The sequence below is a fragment of the Mustela nigripes genome, chromosome 6 (assembly GCF_022355385.1).
Source record: "Mustela nigripes isolate SB6536 chromosome 6, MUSNIG.SB6536, whole genome shotgun sequence".
Lineage (NCBI taxonomy): Eukaryota > Metazoa > Chordata > Mammalia > Carnivora > Mustelidae > Mustela > Mustela nigripes.
Window position 1 is genome coordinate 3,205,444 of NC_081562.1, and position 22,474 is coordinate 3,227,917.

Consider the following 22,474-nt stretch of genomic DNA (forward strand, 5'->3'; position numbering starts at 1 on the left):
GCTCAGTCTAGAGGACTTCACCCTTCCTGGGTGTGGCATTTCGGTACAAGGTTAGGGCGGAAGTCCACTTTCCTGCCTGAGCAAAGGGTTTGGGTTTAGGTATGCGGCAAAAAAACATGAAACGTTTGCAGCATTTTCTGCCGCTTTTCAGTTAAAAATCTGGCCTTTCAGCCGCTTTGGATGGTTCAGCCATGGGAAGGACGGCGACGTCCTAAATGCCATCTGTCAACAGCGATGTAGTAGTATGTGTAGGTTCTGGAGCTGTGCATCAGGAGCTTAATGAAATCCGGTAAAAATGGCATGGAGTTGGACCTCTTAAACCTGGGAGGGTGGCTCTGTAGTGGCCACCAACGCCCCTCACACTACTGTGTGGAGAACGTGGCCACCACTCAGGGAGCTCGAGTATCTGTCTTTTTAACAGGATTAAAATCCTATTACTTCTGTCCTCTCTGGCCACACCTGTAGATTGGGCGATGCCCCTGGGCCCCAAGAGCCTGGCCGCTCCCCAGGCAGCCTGAGGGAGGGGAGGGGCCTTGGGCGAGAAGAGCCAGGGAGCAGGCCAAGGCCCAAGGCCCAGCTCATCCCCTAGGTTTGGATGGGATGGCCAGAGCCCCACTTAATGTTTGTATATTGACTAAGTTTAATGTCCCTCCTTCATATTGAACCGTAAAGCCGCAGGTGAGGGGGAGGCATGAGCTTTGCTTGCTTCTGTGTCGCTGGGAGCAACGCAGCCTGCCTGTAGTAGTCTCCATCAATACGTAGGGTGCCTGTCCTCTTAAGAAGAGCTTGCGATTCTTGGTCTCGGGTTCATGAGTTCCAGCCCCAAGTTCAGTGTGAAGACTGCTTAAAACTAGATAAATAAGACATAAGTAACATGTGAAGGATGAGTTCCAGGCTTTGGGTTTTTCCCTGTGAGCTGAGGGGCCACATCAGAGGACACCCTGCATGAATATGGGAGCCTAGCATGCTTGTTGCCCACAGGAACAGAGCCGAGGGAAGAGAAGGCTGCCGTGATTCTGGTCGCTTCTCTGTCCCCCTGGCCAGGGAGCGTACCTAGAGCAGGGCACCCAGCTTCCAGAGTCTGAGCTAACGCAGACATCCAGGTAAGCGCTCACACGTGCAAGCATTCCTGCCTTTGGATGGAAGGCTCCTCCACAAGTGCGGTGCTGTCCAGGAGACACGCGGGCCTTTTCTGGGCAGCCCAGGAGTCCCCTCTCCATTTGAAACGTTAACCAGAGAAAGCTCAAAGCACGGCCCCCGGCTTGTCCCCCTCCGCGCTCTGTGGACCGAGGCTCCCTGGTGTCGGGCAGGAAATACCAGACGGGAGCCCAAACAGCAGGCCCCGTGACTCCGGTCTGCTGAGAGGCCACTGCACTCAGACTGCGAAATTTTCTCAAAAAATGAGGTATCTATACAGATCATTGGCTTCCAGGCCAGCTAGTTTTAGTTTTTTAAAAGATTTAGATGAGAATGGCTTCAGTCGGGGAAGAAACCTTCCAGTGGCCCTCAGCTCCCTCTACCAGATCGGCTCCTGCTTTGAGCACATGGAGGGGTCCTCCTCACCCCCGTGCCCACATGGGCTGGACCTCAGCTCCCACACCTCTCCCTCGGCCTGGCCCCCTCACTCCCCAGAGCAACCTCTTCTCCAGCTGTGTCCTGAGTGTGGGCTGGAAGTGCAGATTACTAAGCCTGCCCCAGACCTGGGCCGTGAGCCTGGGTCTGCATTTAAACCAATTTTTATTCATACTCAATTTTGAAAATCACTTGAAACAACTAAAGTTTGGATAACCTAGGGGCGCCTGGGTGGCTCAGTTGGTTAAGCCTCTGCTTTGGGCTCAGATCATGATCTTGGAGTCCTGGGACTGAGTCCCGCCAAGGGATCTCTGCTAGCGGGAACCTGCTTCTCCCTCTGCCTGTAGCTCCCCCTGCTTGTGCAGGGGGACAAGTAAATAAATAAAATCTTTAAAAAAAGAAAAGAAAAGAAAAGAAAGTTTGCATACCTAATCTGATAGTAATAAAAATAGTTATGCATGTTTGAAAATCCAGACAACCTTAAAAACCAAGGTGTGTTTTAATAATTTTCATTTATTTTACAATTTAAGTCTAGAATATTTAACTTTCATACAAACTTAATTTTAAAAATAGTTATGTGCTATTTTACATCCAAAACAGAATTCTTCAACCGGAGCAACCGCACCTCCGCGTCTCAGCCCAGCACTCGGGCAACATGTGCAGGAGACGCTGGGCAGCAGGTGACCCGGGAGCCACAAACACCCCCACCCTGGCCCACAGCAACCACTCCAGGCACAGAACCCTTACCAAAGGTTGGCTTTTCCCCTCAGTACAACTTCTCCTAAGATTTATTTCTAAGGGTTGAAAACCACCTTAGGACTGAAGGTTCTTTTAGAAAGAGTGAAACGAGCAACAGACTGTGTTCTTCTCAGAACTTGAGAAGTGGAGAATCCAGGTTTTCCTTGTCAGCTGCAGGGCTCAGCTGGATCAGAGGAGAAGCCAAGTCGATCAGCTGCAAGAAGCGACAGGCGGTGAGCCGTGTGGCCACACTGCCCCTGGAAGCCCATCGGCTCCCCTCGAGGCCTCTCTGCCGCAGCGCGGGGCCGCCAACTGCCCGGACAGCCTGGCTCAGGCCCGCGGACAGAGGAGCTGGAAGGGGAAAATGCCACACGGAAGGACTCGGAGTTCCCTCGTCACAGAGTAGGCACGGGGTGGGGGGTGGTGGTGGTGGTGAGGCCCTGTGGGGCCGTGATGTGACCCCCGCCCTCTGAGAGCCTGGGCTTCCCAGGCAGGATCCTATAGCAGGACCTGGTGCCCCAGGGGGGGTGTGCCCTGAGCCATGTCACTTTAGAAACCTCCCGGGCCACTCTCAAGGGTCACTGTGAAGCACCGTAGGACAAGGAACAGACCCAGAACAGAGACTACCCGAGGCGACATGGCCACAGAGCCCGAGGCGGCTCCTCACCTGTCCCACCTCCTGGGGGGCCTTGGACGCAGTGTTCCTGTCCATGTCTGGAGTGTTGAGCAGCAGGTCGATCAGCGGTCCACGCTCAGATCCCAGAGCCACATGCACCTCCGGACTATTGCAAAAGTCAATGAGAGGGACCTCGAGGCGGGCTGTGCTTTCAGCTTGTGGGGTGATGGCCAGCTGGTCCAGTCTGAGATCCACGAGAAGAGCCTAAACAAGAACACAAGACTTAAAGGCACTTCCAGGAACTTTCTGTCAACCATTCTGAGAAAACATAGGAGACCCAGGGAAGGAGGGGCCTTTAGGGGTTGGAGTGGCTGTGTGGGCACCTGCTGAGTTCTCTCCTCTCTGGCTGCCCCCCACACAAACCCACCCCCATCCGCCGCCCCAGCCAACAGCCCACACCGGAGCTCCCTCCGAACCCCCTGTTGCTGCCCTGCTTCCCATGCTGGAGCCTGGCCCTCTCCCATCCGACACGGGGGTGTGGGGGGCAGGGTGTGGCTTCGGTCCCCGCTAGAGGCTGGAGGTGCACACTCCCTCTCTCTGGCATGGCTGGCACCGGAGGTCCCGGGGATGACGGATCAAGTCCTGGAGAGTGCCTCTGGGGACCGTTGTGCTAAGTCTGCCGGGCCACCCGGGGTGACACAGGTACCTCACTGGCGGCTGTGTCTCCAGGGGGCTGGGCCGCACCCAGGGCTACTTCCGTGCTGACGCTTTTTGCAAAACTCAAGTCCCTCTCCTCTGGAGAAAAGTGAAGTGCCTGTGGCACGGCCGACGGAGGGGACAAAGGCCCCTCAGGTGACGAGTCCTTGCACCCAGAGGTGGCCTCACTGCTGTTCCTCTGCCTTGGTGCAGCTCTGCCAGACAGAGAAACAGAAATCTTAGGAGGGGGTCTGGGGATGTGTTGGCCTGTGGGCGAGGAGTCCAGCTTTGGAGGAGGTGTGTTACGTGGCGTGTGCCGTCCACGGCAGCTCTGACCATGCGCGAGGCTCCTTCCAGCCTTAAGCCTCTTCGTGGATAAAAATAAAAGTCTGAGGTCCTCTGGCTCTAACTGTTCGCTAGCCTGCTGTCCCCACGGGCCTATTTCGCTCCCCTTTCCTGGGGAATCTGGTAACTAGACAAGTACGTACTCCACGTTCGGCAGCAAGGAGAGAGACGCTCTGAAGACGATCAAGCAGGAAAATGGAAGAGTGACCGGGTGGGGAGCTGAGGCTTTCTGGAAAGGCCCCTGAGGTTGGCCCTTCAACATGGACTTCAACTGTGGACGGCGGTGCATTCTAGGCAGAGCACGGCCAGGACAGCCTATTTGCCATGTTGGGGGCCGGGGGCATCACGGCAGGAGCAAAGTGGTGGGGAAAGATCAGAGGAAGGGGGAGAGGCAGGTAGGACAGACAGTCTAGAGAATTCAGTTTGTTTCTCAGGAAATCTGGGTGTGGTCACCCGTGACCAACACCCTAGCAGCTAGACTGTGGGACTCTCCCGGGGACCCAGTTGCAAAGACCGCACCAGACCAGAGCTCTGGATGTGGCGCACCTTACAGAGCCCTCTGTCCACAGGGCTCCTCCCAGTGAGAGGCCGAGGCCCACAGCGACGGGCGATCAGGACAGATGCTCTCCCTCCTTGCCCAGCCCAGCAGCCCAACCGGGACAGGACGCTGGGTGGGGACATGACAGTGGAACAAGCAGGTGCCCTCCCTCACTTCAGAGGGCCACTGACAGGCCCCCGCGGCTGCAGCTGATCAGACATGATGAGCCTCGGCCCGGCTGGTTCCTGACAAGTGCTCACCCGCCAGACTAGGGTGGGTTCCTGACAAGTGACTCACCCGCCAGACTTTCTAGTGGAAGAATCACCTTGGGTCCTGAGAGTCCGAGACGAACTTACTGCAGCCTTTACCTCTTACCTCACTGAAGACTTTTTCCGGGGCTCAGAAGAAAGCCGCCGAGCGGACACGCACAGAGGTGAAGCCAGAGCTCTGGGCACGGTTTTAGGGGTCATCACTGGAAGGCCAGAGAGCCGACGGCTGGCAGGTGTGGGCAGGGCTGACGTGTGCTTCCTACTCAAGGGGGTCCTTGTACAGCTTCCAAGTCTCTGTGGGGCCGCCACGGACGAGCGTCTAGCGGGAGTGCTATGGACAACCACCCTGGAAAAACAAAACTGGAGTCTTCAGCAGATGTGACTAAAAAAGATCTATCCATTCAGCCAATATGCTAATGCGGTAAAAACCCCAGGATTTCAACACGAAGGATAAAAGACTGAAGCCCATGAAGCCTGCTGGAGTTCTGCTCTGGGCAGGAAGGGCTGCCCCAGCCCCCCCGGGAGGCCCTGGTGTGGGCTTCTGGTTCCTCCATCAGTGGCGGTAACGAGGTCAGGCCTGAGAGCTCGTTATAGCACTGTCAGCAAGCCTGCGACTGTCACGAAGCAGATGTGACAGACCGACTGGGGATCAGGCCACGTGGGGCTGGGCTGTGGGGTCACCACACACCTGCTTGAGAACGCTCAGAGCCGAGCAGGCTCCTTCTCGGAGTGATATAAACTCAAAGGATGCACCGACTCACCTCCCCACGGATGTGCAGGACTGCGGCCTCTGTGCTCGACAGGACCTCGGTGTCGTGCTGTCTGGGGGCTCACCTGGGCCAGGAGAGGAAGCGTGTACAATCTGTCACACATGGGGTGAGGGACAAACCCCCCATCCAGGGCTCTTCACCAAGAGCAACTCTCCTCAAACACTGAACGCTCTGGGGCAGGGCCCTGTTCCTAGGGTACCCATGTCCCCTCGACTATGACAGCTGGCATCATGACCCCCAGTGCGCGCAGCCAGAGGGAGCATGCTGCCACACGGTCACAGAGCGGGGTGTTCTGAGCAGGGTGGTGGCTCCTCGCAGCCTCGCCAGCCCGGACTTTGTGGGAGCAGCCTGCCCCAGGGCGGATGATGAAAGACGCTCGTGAGACAGCCCTGTCCCTGACACGGTGAGGAAAGGACAACCACACCCCAGAGTAGCTGGAGGCGCTGTAAGGGCCCGGAACGGGCAGGAGAGGGCAGCAGGTGATGGGCACTGGGACCGGTACTATTCCTGTGGCCTCGCAGCTCGACGAGGCCAGCAGACAAAGGCCGTTGGAGGGCCACGGCTATGGGCATCTGGCAGGAAAGGAAGCAAGCTCTGCTGGATACGGTCACCCTGAAAAACCCATTTTCGCAAACACACTGGGCCCTCGGCTGGACTTTACACTTTATCTCTAGGTGCGGTTTCTCCCGCGGGATCCAAACTCATGCGTTCACCCGCCTGCTCAGCCCAGGCCACAGGAGCCCTGCGGCATCTCCAACTCAACACATCCAGACTGGCCCGTGGGCCAGCGCCAGGCCTGTGCTTTCTCATGCGGTCCCCCGATGTGGGAGGCAGGCCCTGGGTGGTGTGCGGAGGCCCCTCCCCACACTGCGGCAGGCTCCCCCAATCTCCCAGCAACCCCCGCCCCAGTCTCTAGTTCACATCCTGGCAAGGCCTCCACCCAACTCTCCCAGTTTCCATTCTTTTCTTTTCTTTCTTTCTTTTTTTTTTTTTTTTTTAAGATTTTCTTCATTTATTTGACAGAGATCACAAGCAGGCAGAGAGGCAGGCAAAGAGAGAGGCAGAAGTAGGTTCCCTGCTGAGCAGAGAGCCCGATGCGAGGCTCGATCCTAGGACCCTGGGATCATGACCTGAGCCGAAGGCAGAAGTTTTAACCACTGAGCCACCCAGGAGCCCCCCAGCTTCCATTCTTGACCACGAGGGCCTCCTTGTCCCTCAGGGGAGGGCTCTGTAGAAGGCCTAAAGCCCCGTGGAGGCCCCTGCACTGAATTCCTCCGATCCATTCCTCAGTCCTGAGGTGCTGGGGAGCCGGCCCCTGCTGCCCCTCGGCTCTCACCTCTCACCTCGCCCGCTAACTTGGCTGAAGCCGCTAGTTCGTTCAACAGCCACTCTCCTCTTCTTAGTAAGAACCGTCAGCGAGGCAGGAGGACAACCTGCCTCTGCTTCCCTGGCAGGCGAGCACAGGCCCAGGACTGAGGCCCAGGCAATGGGGCAGAGATGGGCGTGGCACGCGGGACTGCGGGGAGTCTCCTTGCTCCTCCTCACTGGCCGCACCTTCGAGGCTGGGAGCATGAAGAAGAGGAGCTAATTACAGTAAAACAAGTCAAAGGAGCCCCCAGGCCTCCAAAGGAGGCTTCTGGGCCATAAAGGCCACCTGTGCGGGCCAGCGGTGCTGGAAACTTCGAACATCTGCCTGGAAAGCACATTCACGAGGGAGAGGCTACAACTACCATCTCCCTTGAGTCTGTGCTGTACAACGTTCACATTAACGCATTTCTTAGATGAATGTACCTCCACTGAACACCCACCTACTATCTGCCCGACACCATGCCGGTGCAGGTGGGGGAGGCCACAGCAGCCCCCCCGGTCGTACTGATCATAGGATGCGGAGGGGAGCGGGAATTTGGGGGGTGGACCTAGACAGGTGGGAGCTACAGAGGAAAAGCTCTAGAAATGGGGAGGGAGCCCAGGCCAGCTGCACAAGGAACAGCAGCACATGTATAACAGCACGAGACTCCAATAGGCCATGATGAAGATAGCCAGTGGGAACAACTGTCACCACTCGTAGGGGGCTGCGGGACCGCCACGCCGATCCAACCAGAGCGGAGACCTCAGGAGCATATATCACGTTCAGCAGGGACTCAGACAGGCAAGTGTTCATAGCAGGGCTGCCTGGTCCCCAGGGTAACGGCTTCAAGACCTGCCCCATCAAAACTTAAAAAGAATCCACAAAAGGATCAAGTTGACCCACAATTTGAATGCCTTTCGGGGTAAGATTCAGCTCATTAAAGCAGGACAACAAAACCCAGATATCAAAAATCCTGAACTTAACCATCTAAGAGATGATCAACAATTATTAAACATGTGAAGAAGCAGGAAAATGTGACCATCACCAGAAAAACACTTAGTGGTAGAAATGGACCCCAGCATGACAGGGAAGATGGCATCAAAGAAACAGCTTAAAACAACCATTATAAATATGTTCAAGAATTTAAACAAACACTGTTAGGACAAAGACGGGAAAACTACCGTATCAGAAATGAAAAATTAACTGGAAAGAAAGATGTAAACGCGAAGATGTCACCTTGAAACGCCCAAACTGAAATACAAGAAAAGGTGGGGAAACCCAGGGCCTCCGTGACCGACAAGACCACATCGAGAGGCCTGTAATACTTGTGATCAAAGTCCCAGGAAATGAAGGGAAGCAAGAAAAAAGAATCTGAAGAAACAACGGCCAAGTTTTTCCCCCCAGAATTAACACAAATATCAATCCACGGATCAAAGCAGCTCACAATCCCCAAGAAGGACGAACCCAAAGAAAGCCGCCTCAGAACTGCTAATGACCGACATGCTGAAACAGAACGAGAGAGGAATTTCTGAGAGCAGCACAGGCGCAGCGACGGGGCAGAGGGGAGTGACTGTGAGGCCAGAGTGCTGCGGAGTTCTCATCTGAAAGGGCGCAAGCTAGAAGATGCTAGAGCGACACACTGAAGTGCTGTAAGAAAAGCCGGCACCTGGGTGGCCCGGGTCATGATCCTGGAGTCCTGGATCAAGTCCCACATCAGGCTCCCGGCTCAGCGGGGAGTCTACTTTTCCCTCTGACTCTCCCCCATCTCATGCTCTCTTTTTCTCTCTCTCAAATAAATAAAATAAAGTCTTAAAAAAAAAAAGAGAGAGAGAGAAAGCTAAAAAAAAAACCTTATATAGAATCTGTTCAATATATTAAAAACAGAGGAAAAACTCCTTACCAGTAGCAAACCTGGGGATCTTAAATTGACTTGTAGGGGTGGGCATGGCCCGCGTCCCACAGAGTAGGTAGGAGTCCCGCCTTCTTGCACTCCCAGCTGCACTCAGGGGAGAGGGCTGTGACCAGGTGGGGCCGGAGTTCGGCCCAGGGCCTCCCTGTCCTGGTGACGAGGCTTGGGCGAGAGCCGCTTCGGGGGGCGCCTTGGCCGGCTCTACCAGTGCCTCAGTGGCCGCGGCGCACCTGCTCTGCCGGCTGGAGGCACCCGCAGGGCTGGCCCGCAGAGGCTGCCGCGGCACAGCAGGGCCCATCCTGCCCGGATGGCTGTTGGGTGGCAGAGGCGGGGAAGCGCCCGTGGAAATCCTTGCAGGCTTGCTGGATCTAGCTGCAAGAGGGGACGCAAAATCTGGTTACCACTTAAGTTTCCATTATTTTTAAATTACTAAACTACTTAGCACTTATAGTTTTCGAATGAAGAAGGTTATTTATTTCTATCACGATGATTTCCTCACGATCAAACACAGGACCTGTGAGCAACATCCCACATGCACGCCAGGTAATGTCCCCACACACAGGACAAGTGGGGCTGCTCCTGGCTTAGCTGAGTGTGTCCTAAGGTACAAACTCCAGACACATTACCAAGACGCATGTAAGTATTCGTGAGTTCCAGCTTTCCCGTCTTCCCTGCTGCTGTCGGCAGCAGACCTTTGCCCTGGCTGAGCGGCCAGAAGTGGACGGGGTTGTCGCGCGCCCCACCCCTCTGGTCAGGGAGGTTGCGAGGGGACAGGGAGAGAAGGCGCTGTCCTAGCTGCTTGGTCCCTTCAAATCCCAGGGCGGTTGGGTCACAGCAATCCCGGGCAATCCCATTTAAAACAGAAAGAAGATAAACCCGGGCAAGCACTCAGGTGCCAGTACGCCCCCCGCAGACGCCCATCTGGGAAGACTCCTGCAGAAAGCCCAAGAGGAGGGCTGAGGCCGCAGCCCGTGTCTCAGGGTGCGCACCAGCTTCGCAGTGCTCCTCACCGCACTCTGTCCCCGCGGACCTCACCAGCCCCATCTGTGCACACCACACACACACACACCCCCCACACCCACACCCACACAGCAGCCGTCTCGCAGCCTTTACAAGAGGCAGGACTGCAGCAACCCCTAGTGAGAGCAGTGCCGTAGCCCTGCAGCCCCGGCCGCACAGACTGCACGGCCCCTCACTGGGGCAGGGATCCCTTTCCCCGGTCACGGCCACACTCCACTCCGGAGTCGGGGGCGGGCCCGTCACGCACTCCCTCTAAAGCCCGGACAATGCTGCAGGGGAGGCACCGGCCTGCCGTCTGTCCAGCTACGGAAACGAGTTCAGTTCTCCTCCCCACCACCGGGCAGGCAGGACTCCAAATCACATCAGTCCGCTTCCAGAGAGGACGCTTGTCCCATTTTGTGAAGAAAATCCACACACGTCTAGACAGCAAATAGCACAGGACTAGCGGGTGGGTCTGGAAGGGACCGGAGGGCCGCTCCTCACCCAACCCCAGCACACCAGGGCTTCTCCCCTCCACCGCGAGATGGCGCCCTCGGCTCGCGGAGACCACAAGGCAGCTGCCTTTCCTTGCTTCCACTGTGGGGATTTAAATAAACGCTGAGTTGACTAGGGTCACTAAGTGGTCTGGAACAGTCCTATTTTTAACACCTGTGTCTGGTTACATGTCCAGGGGCCGGTCTCTGCGTCCTTGCACGTTCGCAGGCCCCTGGAGCACAGGGCAGCTGTGGCGGTGTGGGGGGAGGGCACCCTAAACTAACCCCAGCGCTCTCCTCGGAGGAAGGGAGCGCCACAAGGGCAGGGACCCTGACACAATGGCCCCCACCCCACACCGCAGCAAACCCTCCACAACCTTCTGCGGAGCCAAACGGTCTGAGAGGGACATTGCCCTCAGGGCTGGGCCTGGCTAGGCAGGGGTGGGTCTGGGCACCGAGCTCCCCTCCGGCCGCACCTCTGCCGGCTGCTGAAGCACCCACGCTGGAAATCGCCGCTGGAACAGACCCGGAGGAAGACTTTCTTGAGAGCCCGCCAGCACAGCCAGGTGGTTTCAACAGGGTTTTCTTCAGCCCCAACTGCAGCAAAATGTTAAGAACAAAACAAAAAACCCAGAGTCATCAAAGAGTTCAAGATCTATACCCATGATCTATACCTTTCTTTGCAAATCTAGGGTTTTTAAATAATTGAGTAATGATCACCTTGAATTTAAAGGGAAAGGCCAGGCCGCAGGGCTCAAGCGTAGTTTTCCAAGACATGCGCAAGACACACGGGACCTTGCTGAAAGGCCGATTTCTGGGCTCCAACCCCCAGCCGCAGAGCCCGAGCTGTAGGGCCCAGCTTCTGGCAATTTTAACAAGTGGTTCTGACGCACAGCTCCGTCTAACCACAAGGCCAGGAAAGAACCGGCAGGGCTGTGGGCACCTGTGTCTGTGCCCACGAGGGGCAGAGCCAAGCACTGACAACCTGTTGCGTCTCTGAGGGAAGCAGGGAGCCGCAGACACACGGATGCTCGGAGATGCCGAGTCCGGTCCACGGAGCCCCCACCACACACCAGGCCGTGCGCTCTAGCTTCCGTCAAGTAGCCTCGCACCGATCCCATTTCCAACCTCCCCCAACTTGATTTCAAAGACACACAGCGTCTAGCGCGCTGCCCCTGAGATCGCTTTGCTCCCGGGCCACGCCCGCCTGCTGCCCTGCCGGACCCACCTTGTTCGGAACAGGGAGCGATCGCTTGCCTTGGACGGAGTGGTTTCCCCCAGCCGGTAGGCTGGCGGGCTCGCGGGCCACACTGGACTTGTCAGGGGCCGCGTCCCTGCGGGGTTCCTCTTCAGTGAGGATTTTCAACTGGGAAGGACTGGCTGCTATCCTTTTCATAGGCTGAAAATTGTAAGATGAAATGTGAGAACTGTCTGGTCTTTAACAACGTACAGAAGTAGCAAGGCTTCGGTGTAGAGCAACGGCGGGCGCCGCCCATCTTCCCCCGCTGCACACGTCCCTCCACTCATCAGCAGACAGAAGTGAACACAGCAGCCCGCTTCCTGCACCGAGTCACCATGGACGAAAATGATGATGGCTTTTGCTTCCTCATTAACAACAGAGGGGAAGAATACTAAGACCATTAGCAAGGAGAGAGATCCTCTAAAGCTTTTCCTCAATCAGGATTCTTAGCTAAGGATGATGAGGAAATTGGTTCTAGTACCAAAACTTTTAAAATGCTGTCTAGAAAGGAATCACTGATTAAAACGTCATTCCTTCTAGCAGAGATGCTGCTCAGTTGTAATGAATCTTCCGGGCAGAGTACTGGAAGCCATTTTTCTCTGGGCAGCATAGTCAAACAAAGAATAAATTTCAGATAATATTTAGATCCAGGGGCATTCAGGGAATGAACCCCGGCTTATGTCGATAACCCCTTCTAACAAGGCCAGCTACGAAGAAGCAGCAGCAGATCATAAAGTAAGCACAGCATTAGAACAATAACTTTCTTTTTCCTTTACAGCATTTTAAAACTGAGATATAGCTCACGAAACATAAAATTCACCATTTCAAAGTGTACGTGTCAGGGGTTTTTAGCAAATTCACAATGTTGTACAACCGGCATCAACCCAAGACATTCTTGTTGTTCCTGAAGGAAAGTGCTAGCCATCAGCAGACACCTTCCACTCCCGTCAACCTCCCCGCCTAGACAGCCACTAACTACTCCCCTCTCTACAATTCGCCTATCATGGTCCCTTCCTGGAAATGGGAGCATACGATATGTGAACTTTTGTGTCTGGCTGCCTTCCCTAAGCATGTTCTCAAGGATCATTCATGTCATACTATTTTCTAATATTGCATTTCCTTATTGCCTGAGTCCACCTGTAATCCCTACCGCGGTCCACATACTCCCCATGAGACCCCGGCACTCCTTCTAGGCACATCACTTTTAGAAATTTAAAATGCTGTCTAGAAAGGAATCACTGATTAAAACGTCTATTTAGAGGCTACAGCTATTTAGAGGAAGCTACAGCGATCATTACCCCTGTCTAGGCTTCAGTGTGGCAGACAAGATCTGAGCTCGGATCAGCCCTGGGTTCTGAGGGCAGGAAGCCATGCAGCTCGTGAGATGTCCTTATAGAGGGAAAAGGAGCTGCTAGGCCCTTGCTGGGTGGTTTGCACTGACCCAGACCTGCTTACAATCGTACAGTACCATTCCTCTGCGACTGGCTCGGAGAGCAGAGGCCTGGGGCCCAGGTTAGCAGCGGAGCTGAGAAATGGCACACAGCAGGCTCTACCTGCTGCCTCCCCTCAAAGCAGGAGCTTCCTCCCCTGAGTAGACACAATGTCAGCAAAGCCTGGAAGCCGCCAGCCACCCTTTGACACCTTCCCCGACCGGAGCGCCCTGCCCCGCAAATCTCCAGGAGCCCCAGTGCACCAGAGTTGGCTAGCCGTATCCCAAAGACCTGGCTGTCAACTGCCACTTCCCAGGACAGCTTATCCGCATAGTTCCTGGGAGGAAAACGATCTGAACAAATTCACAGCTAAGGAAGATAGCTACTGGCTGTTCCAGGAGGGGAATTTTTGGAAGTTGCTTGTTAATATACATGAAATCCCTAATAAGTAGAAAATCTAGTGTTGTAACAAAGCAAAAGGACAAATTTCAAAAGGCATTCAGGATGAGGTGTTTTTAAGTCATCACAAGAGGAAGGTAGTTCCGCCCCTGTCCATATCCACCCCAAACCTAGCTCTCCAGGCTGTCCCTGCTCTTCATGGACTTTGTGTCTATACTTCCTTCTTTTTTTTTTCCCTAAGATTTTATTTATTTATTGGTCAGAGAGAGAGAGCCCAAGCACGGGGAGCAGCAGGAAGAACCAGCAGAACAGGCAGAGGGAGAAGCTGGCTCCCCACTGAGCGGGGAGCCCCGATGTAGGGCTTAACTCCAGGACCCCAAGATCATGACCTGAGCCAAAGGCAGATGCTTAACCAACTGAGCCACCTGGGGCCTTGTTCCTATGCTTCTGAGCCCTCAGCACAGCTATGTTTCCAAGCTTCTCCCTGTCACGGTTTCCTTTAGGGTCATAAACCGAAGGGCTAAAACGCAAGGGAGCACCTAGCTCTCCAGACAGATGTTCTGGGATATGTGTGTGTCTACCTGCTCCGTGGCCACAGGAATGTTCTTTCCTCTCGCAGAAAACGCCCGGGGCTGCACCAATTTGCTGATGACCTTTCTCTGAGTCCCTGACTGGTGTGGAGGGTGAGCAGTACTTGGTTCCGCTGGCAGAGAAGAGCGGGACGAACATGGTGGTTCCTGCGTCTGGGCGGGAGCCCTTGGGAGGGCCACTCCAGAGGGGGTCTGGGTTCCCAGGAGTGGTGTGCCCCGCAAGGGGCTGTCTGACAGATAATAGGTCTCCCTCTTAAGTGACTTGGGGCTTTTCTTCATTTCATTTTCTTTCTCAAATAGGCTTATTTTTAATTTTGATTCCTGTATAAATCTTTCCACGCCCTGGCTCCAGAGGTCTTCAGCTGTGACATCTTGGGCTGCCTTGCTTTTGCTCTTGCTTTCTATCTGTAAGGCGAGTAAGTGGGCTTCTTTATACACTTCCACAAATTTTTCCCCAGTGAGAGGACTCCAGGTGAAGTGACTTTCTGAGGCTGACAAGGGAGGTTCCTCAGGAATGTGACGGTTTAATTCCAAGCTGGCAGCAACACATCTTTCCTTATGCCCAATGGGTCCAAAGAAGACCTCATCATCTTCATTTGCACTGTTTTAAATAAAAGGATTATTAACAACAATGGCATTTAAATGAAAGACTTTAATGAATGACGTTAAACCCAAGGAAAGGGAAGAAAACTCATAATTTACCTTGAAGAAGACAATGAAAGATCGAAGTCAAATTTTTCATCAGCCAAGAGGAGAATGTCTGGGGGGGAAAAGTCCAGCATTATTTGAGGGTTGGGGCCAACAAAGAGAAACTATTCCCAGGCTCTGCAGCTATAAAAACAACAAAATTTCACTCCCCAAAGTGTACCTTCTCGTCATCTTAACAGAGAGCTCTAGATGCTCCAACAGTTTTGTTTTCTTTTTAAAATAACATTAAAAAACCCAATAATAAAATAAAATAGCATTGGCAATCCTGGGTTTGCTAAGCTGACCCAAAAATCCCAGTCCGCATCTTTAAGATATAATCTAAAATGCATTCACCAAGTCATTCAACCAGTTTTTCAAGGCTAGATAAGTCATACTCGGGTATAGACAATTTTCAAAAGACCACCTGCTTCAGGTCCCCCAGAACTGAATTCCTTGCTTACAAACTACATCAACACCTACTCTGCCTTCAAAAACAAATTCAGTATTATTCCAGTGCACCCTCCGGACTCCACATGTATTTGCTGATGACCGGCTCTTCTTACAGCACACCCTGAACCCAGATGAAACTGCACCTGTACCCCCATCTGCACTTTCGCCATAGCTCCGTCACCAGCTCACCTAGAAGCTCAACCCCCTCTAGCAAACCTCCACTCTCTCTAACAAACCTCGGGCTCCAGGTTAGCGGATCTCCTTCCTGGAGCAACTGCACCCTTCCCCTAGATCCCACACCCCATCCACCCCCATGCGTCCCTAGGGCCTCCCTGCCCTAACACCTGTCGCTGTGCTGCCCTACTGTTCTGTAATGTCCCTTTACCTTTCTGGGACCCCAGCTAGAGTGTAAGCTCCTCCAAGCCAGAAAATGTCTAATGCTCTCACAAATTCCTTTATGTCTGGCTAAGGGCCCTAAGGGCCACTTACAAATAATTATCAAAATGGGTAATTACACTGGGGGTAATAATAATTGCACTGAGTGGATATTTCTATACTGTAAAGTCTATACAGCAGTTTCACAATTCACATCTTATTTGATCCTAAAAAACAATGCAGCATGCTTACTAAAATTAGAAAAATTTGGGGGCGCCTGGGTGGCTCAGTGGGTTAAGCCGCTGCCTTCGGCTCGGGTCATGATCTCAGGGTCCTGGGATCGAGCCCCGCATCGGGCTCTCTGCTCAGCGGGTAGCCTGCTTCCTCCTATCTCTCTCTGCCTGCCTCTCTGCCTACTTGTGATCTCTGTCTGTCAAATAAATAAATAAAATCTTTAAAAAAAAAAAAAAAAAGAAAAATTTGAAGTACAGTATTCTCATAATTAGGTCCTAATTAGTCACTTCAATTATTCTTAATTACCCAATCAAGGAAAAGGTAGAAAGCACAAATGCACAAACACAATAAAGAGAAATGACCAGAGAGAGAGGAAATTAAAAGATTCTTAAGTTAGATTGCTCAACTCCATGCATATAAACCTAAGAACTGGGCTGAAATGCATAATTTTCTAGAAGACACTATTTTTTGTATTTAAATTACTTAAGTGGATTTATTTTTAAAACTGACTCCAGAAGAGAGAAAAAAAAATCTTCATAGTTCAATTATCATAAAATAACTGCACTCATTTACTCAAGAGCTCTTGTCCTCGAAAGAGCACAAGTCCCAGACAGTTTCACAGGATAATTCTGTCAAGTCTTTCAAGAATGCATCATTCCAAAGTTATTTAGACTGCTTCACAGGAGAGAAAAAAGAAACCTTTAAACTTACTTCTAAGAAGCAAGCATAACCATTTCCCAAAACTCTAGTTAGCTCAATAAAGAAAGTTACAGACCAGACTCAGAAAAAACCCTAGAGAGGAATACTGGGTACCAGAACCCAGCAGCACATTAAAAGAAGAACACATCCCGACTAGGTGAAGTTTGTTTCAGGACTTGAGGACTGTAGGATGGTTCAATTTTACACAATCTAGTGACATGATTGTTATATTACCAGATCATAAAAGAAAGAACTATATTGTGTCCATCTATGCTAATAAGACATATTAAAAAATGCAACATTCCTTGTTGACTTTAAAAGCTCTTTATAAAAAGCAATAGATACATTAGAGACACATTTGATCATATAAGGAAGTATCTATCTCCAGCCAAAAGCCAAGGTCAGGTCTAATGGGACACGATCAGAAGCATTCCTTCTAAAGGCAGGAACCAGTGTACTCTATCAGTCAGGACAGGCTAACTTATGCTAAAGTAACAAACAACCCCCAAGCATCAAGTGCTCTATTTCTTACTCAAACTCTACGTATGTTGAGGCTTGGGTCCTGCTCCACATCCTTCTCACTGCAGAACACAGGCTGATGGAGCCTGGCCCTTGTCCTAAGTGGGGAAACAGCAAATTCATACTAGTTCTTAAAGACCTAGAAGTGACACATATCACAGCATTCCCATTTCACTGGCCACCCTTCAAGTCACTTGAGCTGAATCCAGCTGCAAGTGGGCAGACAAGTACAATTCCACCATGTACCCGGGAGGGGGAAAAAAAAAAAAGTAGAAAGGAAGAAGGAAAAAAAAAGTGGAAATACTGATAAACAGCACCAGGACTACCACCTATATGTAAATGAACTCACAAACCGGCATGAGAGTTAGTGGTATCTAAAGAGGCAATTCCACGAAAGGCGGGCACACGGCCACGATGTCTGCCGTCACGACAAGCCTGGACACCGTGCTGGGCGCACTAACCAGTGCAATCAGACAAAGGAGAGAATCTGGAGGGAACAGGATCGCAGCGCACGGATGCTATAATCACAGACATGAAAAAATAAGTGAACACTATTACAAGTAGCAAAAGGATAAAAGCAGGTGCCTGAAGACAAAATTACTGCACAGCAATCAATGGCATCATATCTACAAAGAACAGTGTGAAGATATGCTGGAAGAAAAGACCTCATTACAGTAGCCGCAAAACCCACTAAATACCTGGGAATAAACCTAACACAAGCAAGACAGATAAAAGAAAACTTAGTATAACATAAAAGTAGCACATCAAATTAAAGGGGGAAATGGTGTATTCAATAAATGGTATTTTCCCTTAGGGAAAATATATATAAAAGGAAAAAGAGGGGCGCCTGGGTGGCTCAGTCGGTTAAGTGTCTGCCTTTGGCTCGGGTCGTGATCCTGGGGTCCTGGGATCGAGCCCCGCATCCGGCTCCCTGCTTGGTGGAGCGCCTGCTTCTCCCTTTCCCTCTGCCTGCTGCTCTGCCTACTTGTGCTCTCTCTCTCTATCTTTCTGTCAAATAAATAAATAAATAAAATCTTTAAAAAAAAAAAAAAAGGAAAAAGAAGGGGCACCTGGGTGACTCAGTGGGTTGAGCGACTGACTCTTGATTTTGGCTCAGGTCACGATCTCAGGGTTGTGAGCCTGAGTCCCATGTGGGGCTCCTCACTCAAGGTGGCATCGGCTTGAGATTCTCTCTCTCCCTCTCCTTCTGTCCCTCTCCCCGCTCACTCACGCGTGCATGCACTAATGCTCTCTCTCAAAATAAATAAGTACATCTTTAAAAAAAAAAAAAAGGAAAGAAAAGGAACAAGAAACCATGAGGAAATTGTCACCTGGAGACAAGAGGTCTAACTATGACACCAAACGGGAAACCGGAGACTGATAGTACAATACGTAAAAAAACCAATTTAAATCTCTGCATAGCCAAAATCCCCATGAGCAAGGTTAAAGAAACAATAAGCAGGGGAAAACGTATCTGCGGCTCCCATCTCAGAGGGCTCATTTAAGAACGGTGCCTACAAACTGTAGGAAAACAAGCAGCGATGTAATGGAAGACCTGGCAAGTGATAGCACCAGATCAAATAACTGACAAAATTAAAACAAAAGTAACCCTGAGATTCCACTTTCACCTGTCAGGTTGTCAAAAAACCAGAGAGTTTGGTAAAACGGGTACAGGGCTGTGGAGAATGAAGACAGTCCACATAGCACTGGGGGAGGCGTCACTTAGTCACCTGGCAGCACCTACAAAAATCAGAAATGCGTGTGTCCTCCGGCCCAGCAAGGAGACCTACAGGCAGACATCCCACAGCCGGTCCTGGTGCCGTTTGCTGCAACAGCATTTGAGAAAGCAAGACACAGGACACAAACGAACGTGCACCCACAGCAGATGGGAGAAATCAGTCCTCGTCCCCCAAGGCGGACCACTACACACAGACCAAAGAGAACAGCAGCGGTGCACGTGCTGACATACAAAGATCACCCCATAAACCCGTACCATGAGCAAGATGCGGCACAGGGCTCCACCTGCTCTAAGAGAGGGGCGGTCGGCCGGCTGTATACACAGACTGGTTTGCTCTTGCACAGATCGGGTCTGGAAGAGCAAAGAGACCGAAGACACTGCTGGCCATCGGAGGGGCAGCTGAGGGGCTGAGGGAGAGGCTCCAGGAAGCAGAAACAGGTTGGGTCAGATCCTGGAGGGTTTGCAAGGCACTGCAAGGAGCTTCTATTCTAGCCAGAGTGCAACAGGAAGCTATGGAAGGCTTAAGCCTAAGAGTTATGGTCTAACCTGTGTTTCTCAAAGGTTAGCCTGGCTGCTGTGTTGAATGTATGGGAAGGGAAGGAAGTGGAATCTGCTGAAATCTCAGATGCCCACGGAGGTGGAGGTTAGTGTGGCTGAGGCACGGGGTGATGGCATCCGGGTGGGGCTGGAAAGAGGCAGATCCGAATGCATTCTGGAGGTGGAGACAGCAATAATGGGGGACTGAACGAACGTGGCCGCTTCACAACTTCGGTTGGTAAGGAGAGGGGCCATTTGCTTGCACAGGAGGACAAAGAGCCGGCGAAGAACAGGGCGAGCACATTGGGCTCGGAGTGCAAGCCATCTGGGGGAAGACGCCAAGGACAGGTGGATACAGGAACCCAGACTCTGGGGAAAGACTGTGTCCAAGACAAAACGGAGGCCCCGCTACAAAGCGGATGGAGTTTAAAACCTGGGAGCGTCTGAGAGCCCCTGGGGTCGGGGGGATCGAGAGAGACCCCAGACCATGTCCTGGGAAAGATCAGTTTCAGAAGACGACAGAGGAAGAAGAGCTTGCAAAAAGGAGGATAAACCAGCCAGAGAGGTGGAAGGTTGTGCCTGCAAGTCAGTGGTGAGCACAAGCACACGGACGGGCACGAAGTAAGGCTATGAGGGTCCGGGAGGGTTGGGACAAGGGCCGAAGTCCTCCAGCGCAGCCCATGGGACCCCGCGCTCTGCACTGGTACTGCCCGTGAGGGTAGGGACGGGAAGGAGGAAGGGATGCAGCGGCAACTATGTTTCTAGACAGGAGGAAGGCAACTATGTTTCTAGGCAGGAGGAAGACGGGATGAAAGTGGGAAGCCCCCAGGACGCTCTTGGCAGGATGAAGTGTCCAGGATACCCAGTCCACCGGCCTCACACGGATGTTGCCAGGAGCACAGGATGCAGGGACGCCCACATGCCTTAGGGGAAAGAGAGGAGGGTTTGGGCCTCCGCTCATCTCCGGGGCTGTCTTCTCATCCGATGCTCAAGCCAGACCCGGACAGAACAAGACCAGAAACTCACGGAGATTCTAAACTAGCCTCAGCCGACAGGAGCCAGCAATGAACACCAAGAGGAAACATCAGATTCGGTCACGCCAGTCCCGAGCGCCTGCCAGGTGCCAGGCTGTGTTCTCCGCCCCGGGTATACCCGGCGGGTCGGGCTGCAGAGAACCCCCGCTTTGAGGGAAATCCGAAGCTGGGGGGAACGCGAAGGAGAAAAGCGAAAACCAAAGAGGCGGGACGGAGGCACACCGCTTAGGGCGGGGACGTGACTTTGGCCGGCGCGGGGCACCGGTGAGCGCCGAACAAACACCGGACTAAGCTCTCGCAGATGCGGGCACTCGAGCTCCCCGACCGCGGCGCTGCAGCGGCGGGGACGCACCGTTCTCCCCGGGGACGTCCATCTGCGCTTCTCCCGGCCGGCGGGCTGGCGGCGCGTCCTCCTTCCACGGCGACGGCTGTCGGAGTCACTGCGGGGAGGACAGGGCCGGCGGTGAGCAGGTGCGGCGCCCAGGCCCCCGGACCCGCCCCCGGACCCCGTGGAGGCCGGCGAGCGCCGCCGCAGCCCCGGCCCGGACGCAGGGAGAGGGCGGCCGCCGGCAGGCGGGGAGGGGAATGGCGGCCGGAGGCCACGGGAGGTGCCGCCGGGACCCTCTGCCTCGCACGCCCAGCCGCGCGCCCCCAGGCCGGGAGCTCCGCGGCCCTGCTCTGGACGGAGCTCCGCGGCCGAGCACAACGAAGCCCCCGCGCTCGCGGCAGCGCCACCGAAAGCGCGAGAGGACCCCGCCCGACCCACGGCGCCCCTCACCCGAGCGACGGCGGCCCCCGGCGGCCCACCCCGGCCCGGGGTTTAAACGCGGCGCGGCGGGCGCGGCGCGGGCCGCCGATTGGCCGGTTTGAAGGCGCTGCGCCACGACGCCGCGCCCGGTGCATCCTGGGGGCTGGGGGCGGAGCCGCCGGGAGGAGGGGCGCGGCGCACATGCGCACTGCCTCCGCGTGCGGGTGGGCCGGGCGAGTCTCGGTGCCGCCGGCGCCCGGGGCTGGGCGGCAGAGGCGGGCGGGGGCTTCTTTGGGGCGTCGTGCCGGGTCCCCGCAGGCTTGGCGTCAGGGGAGCCGCGCGTGCCGAGGGACGTGGTTCCGACCCCAGCTTTTTGTCTGTACACGCAGGGGCTTCAGTTCCCCGCGAAGCGTGTCGGCGGGAACCGACCTGGGGGCGCGCCTGTGCCTCCTGCGCCCCCGCTTGCCGGTCGGCGCCAAGCCCCGGGCCCCCCCGCACCAGCGCACACCCGCCGGGGAGCTGGGTCTGTTCTGAGAGCAAGAGGCGGGGGCGGGCCGGAGGGGTGCGCAGGGCGCGTGGCCCGGGGGTGCAGTCCGCACGGGGAGCAAGAGCCCTGGTCCGAGCGACGCGGAGCACTGGCCAGTGAATGGTCAGACTGACCGCGCTGCCCCGTGGACTGTGAACCAGCTGTAAGTAACGCCCCGCTCGTGGCCGGGAGGGTGAGACACCGTGCCATGAAGCTGTTGCTCTGGGTATCTGGGACTAGTGGCTGGGGGAGGATGTGGGAAGGAGGGGCCTGGGATGCCCCATAGGGTCTGCCCTGGGAAGGTCTGAACTCCAGAGGGAGGAACACCTTTTTCAGGGGCGGAAATGAGTTGTTTACTTGGGGCAGATTGGATGGAGAGCTGTCCAGGGGGCAGCCTTCCCAGGCCCAGGACCTACGCCAAGGCTTCTATATTGGCTGGCATCTGGACTCCACGTTGTCTCTGGTTTCCCATCACCCGCGCCCATCACCCTGTGTGGTTGTGTTCCCTCTCCACTTCACCTGATTCCAGCTCCCTGTGAGACCCTGAGCCCCTAAAAGGCATGGCAGGGGCTCGGTTATGTGATGTCCCCCAGCCTCACGCAGCCCAGCCACGGACCCCAGGCAAGAGCTGGGAGAGTGGAGGCTGGATATTGAAGGGGTAGGAGGTGGAGAGAGGGGCTGGGGGGGCAGTGTCTTGTAGTTTGGACAGAGCCCAGCCTGACCTCTGCATCCCTTTTATCTTGTCCTGGCATCTCCAACATGTCTTTTCTATCAAAGGGCGCCCTCTGTGGCCGTTGGCTTCCCACTGCACTCGGCTGTGCTGGGTCCACCAAGACCTCGCCTCCACCACCTGAGTTTCGATCCATGGGGTTCCTTCTGAATTCTATTGTCTTTTGGCCTTTTTTTTTTTTTTTTCTTTAAGATTTATTTATTTGAGACAGAGAGAGAGGATGAGCATGACCAGGAGGGAGAGA

At 54.1% G+C, this 22,474-nt stretch overlaps 1 protein-coding gene across 2 annotated transcripts; it reads right to left on the minus strand.

The window, feature by feature from the left end:
* Nucleotides 1-2,065: 2,065 nt before the first annotated feature.
* On the minus strand, nucleotides 2,066-21,091 carry GTSE1 (G2 and S-phase expressed 1). Of its 2 annotated transcripts, XM_059401771.1 has the most exons (12): nucleotides 21,005-21,091; nucleotides 20,579-20,666; nucleotides 14,656-14,713; nucleotides 13,945-14,554; nucleotides 11,523-11,693; nucleotides 10,771-10,891; nucleotides 8,793-9,173; nucleotides 5,536-5,608; nucleotides 4,881-5,120; nucleotides 3,633-3,837; nucleotides 2,978-3,190; nucleotides 2,066-2,524 (listed from the first exon to the last, which is right to left on the minus strand). In XM_059401771.1, exons 2-12 carry the CDS (start codon nucleotides 20,598-20,600, stop codon nucleotides 2,441-2,443), a joined length of 2,178 nt encoding a protein of 725 aa, XP_059257754.1. In that variant the 5' UTR covers nucleotides 20,601-20,666; nucleotides 21,005-21,091; the 3' UTR covers nucleotides 2,066-2,440. The 2 variants fall into 2 exon arrangements, 1 of the variants encoding a protein (XP_059257754.1); XR_009404706.1 differs by lacking the exon at nucleotides 3,633-3,837 and having other exon boundaries at nucleotides 2,438-2,524.
* Nucleotides 21,092-22,474: the final 1,383 nt, after the last annotated feature.

What these genes read in the sequence shown, in the direction of transcription:
- GTSE1 (XM_059401771.1), bottom strand. Translation starts at nt 20,600, where the DNA reads ATGGACGTCCCCGGGGAGAACG. An exon ending in GGACGTCCCCGGGGAGAACG is followed by an intron (nt 14,714 to 20,578) that starts GTGCGTCCCCGC and finishes TTTCCCCCCCAG; the next exon opens with ACATTCTCCTCTTGGCTGAT. An exon ending in GAGACACAGCCGCCAGTGAG is followed by an intron (nt 3,191 to 3,632) that starts GTACCTGTGTCA and finishes GTTCTTGTTTAG; the next exon opens with GCTCTTCTCGTGGATCTCAG.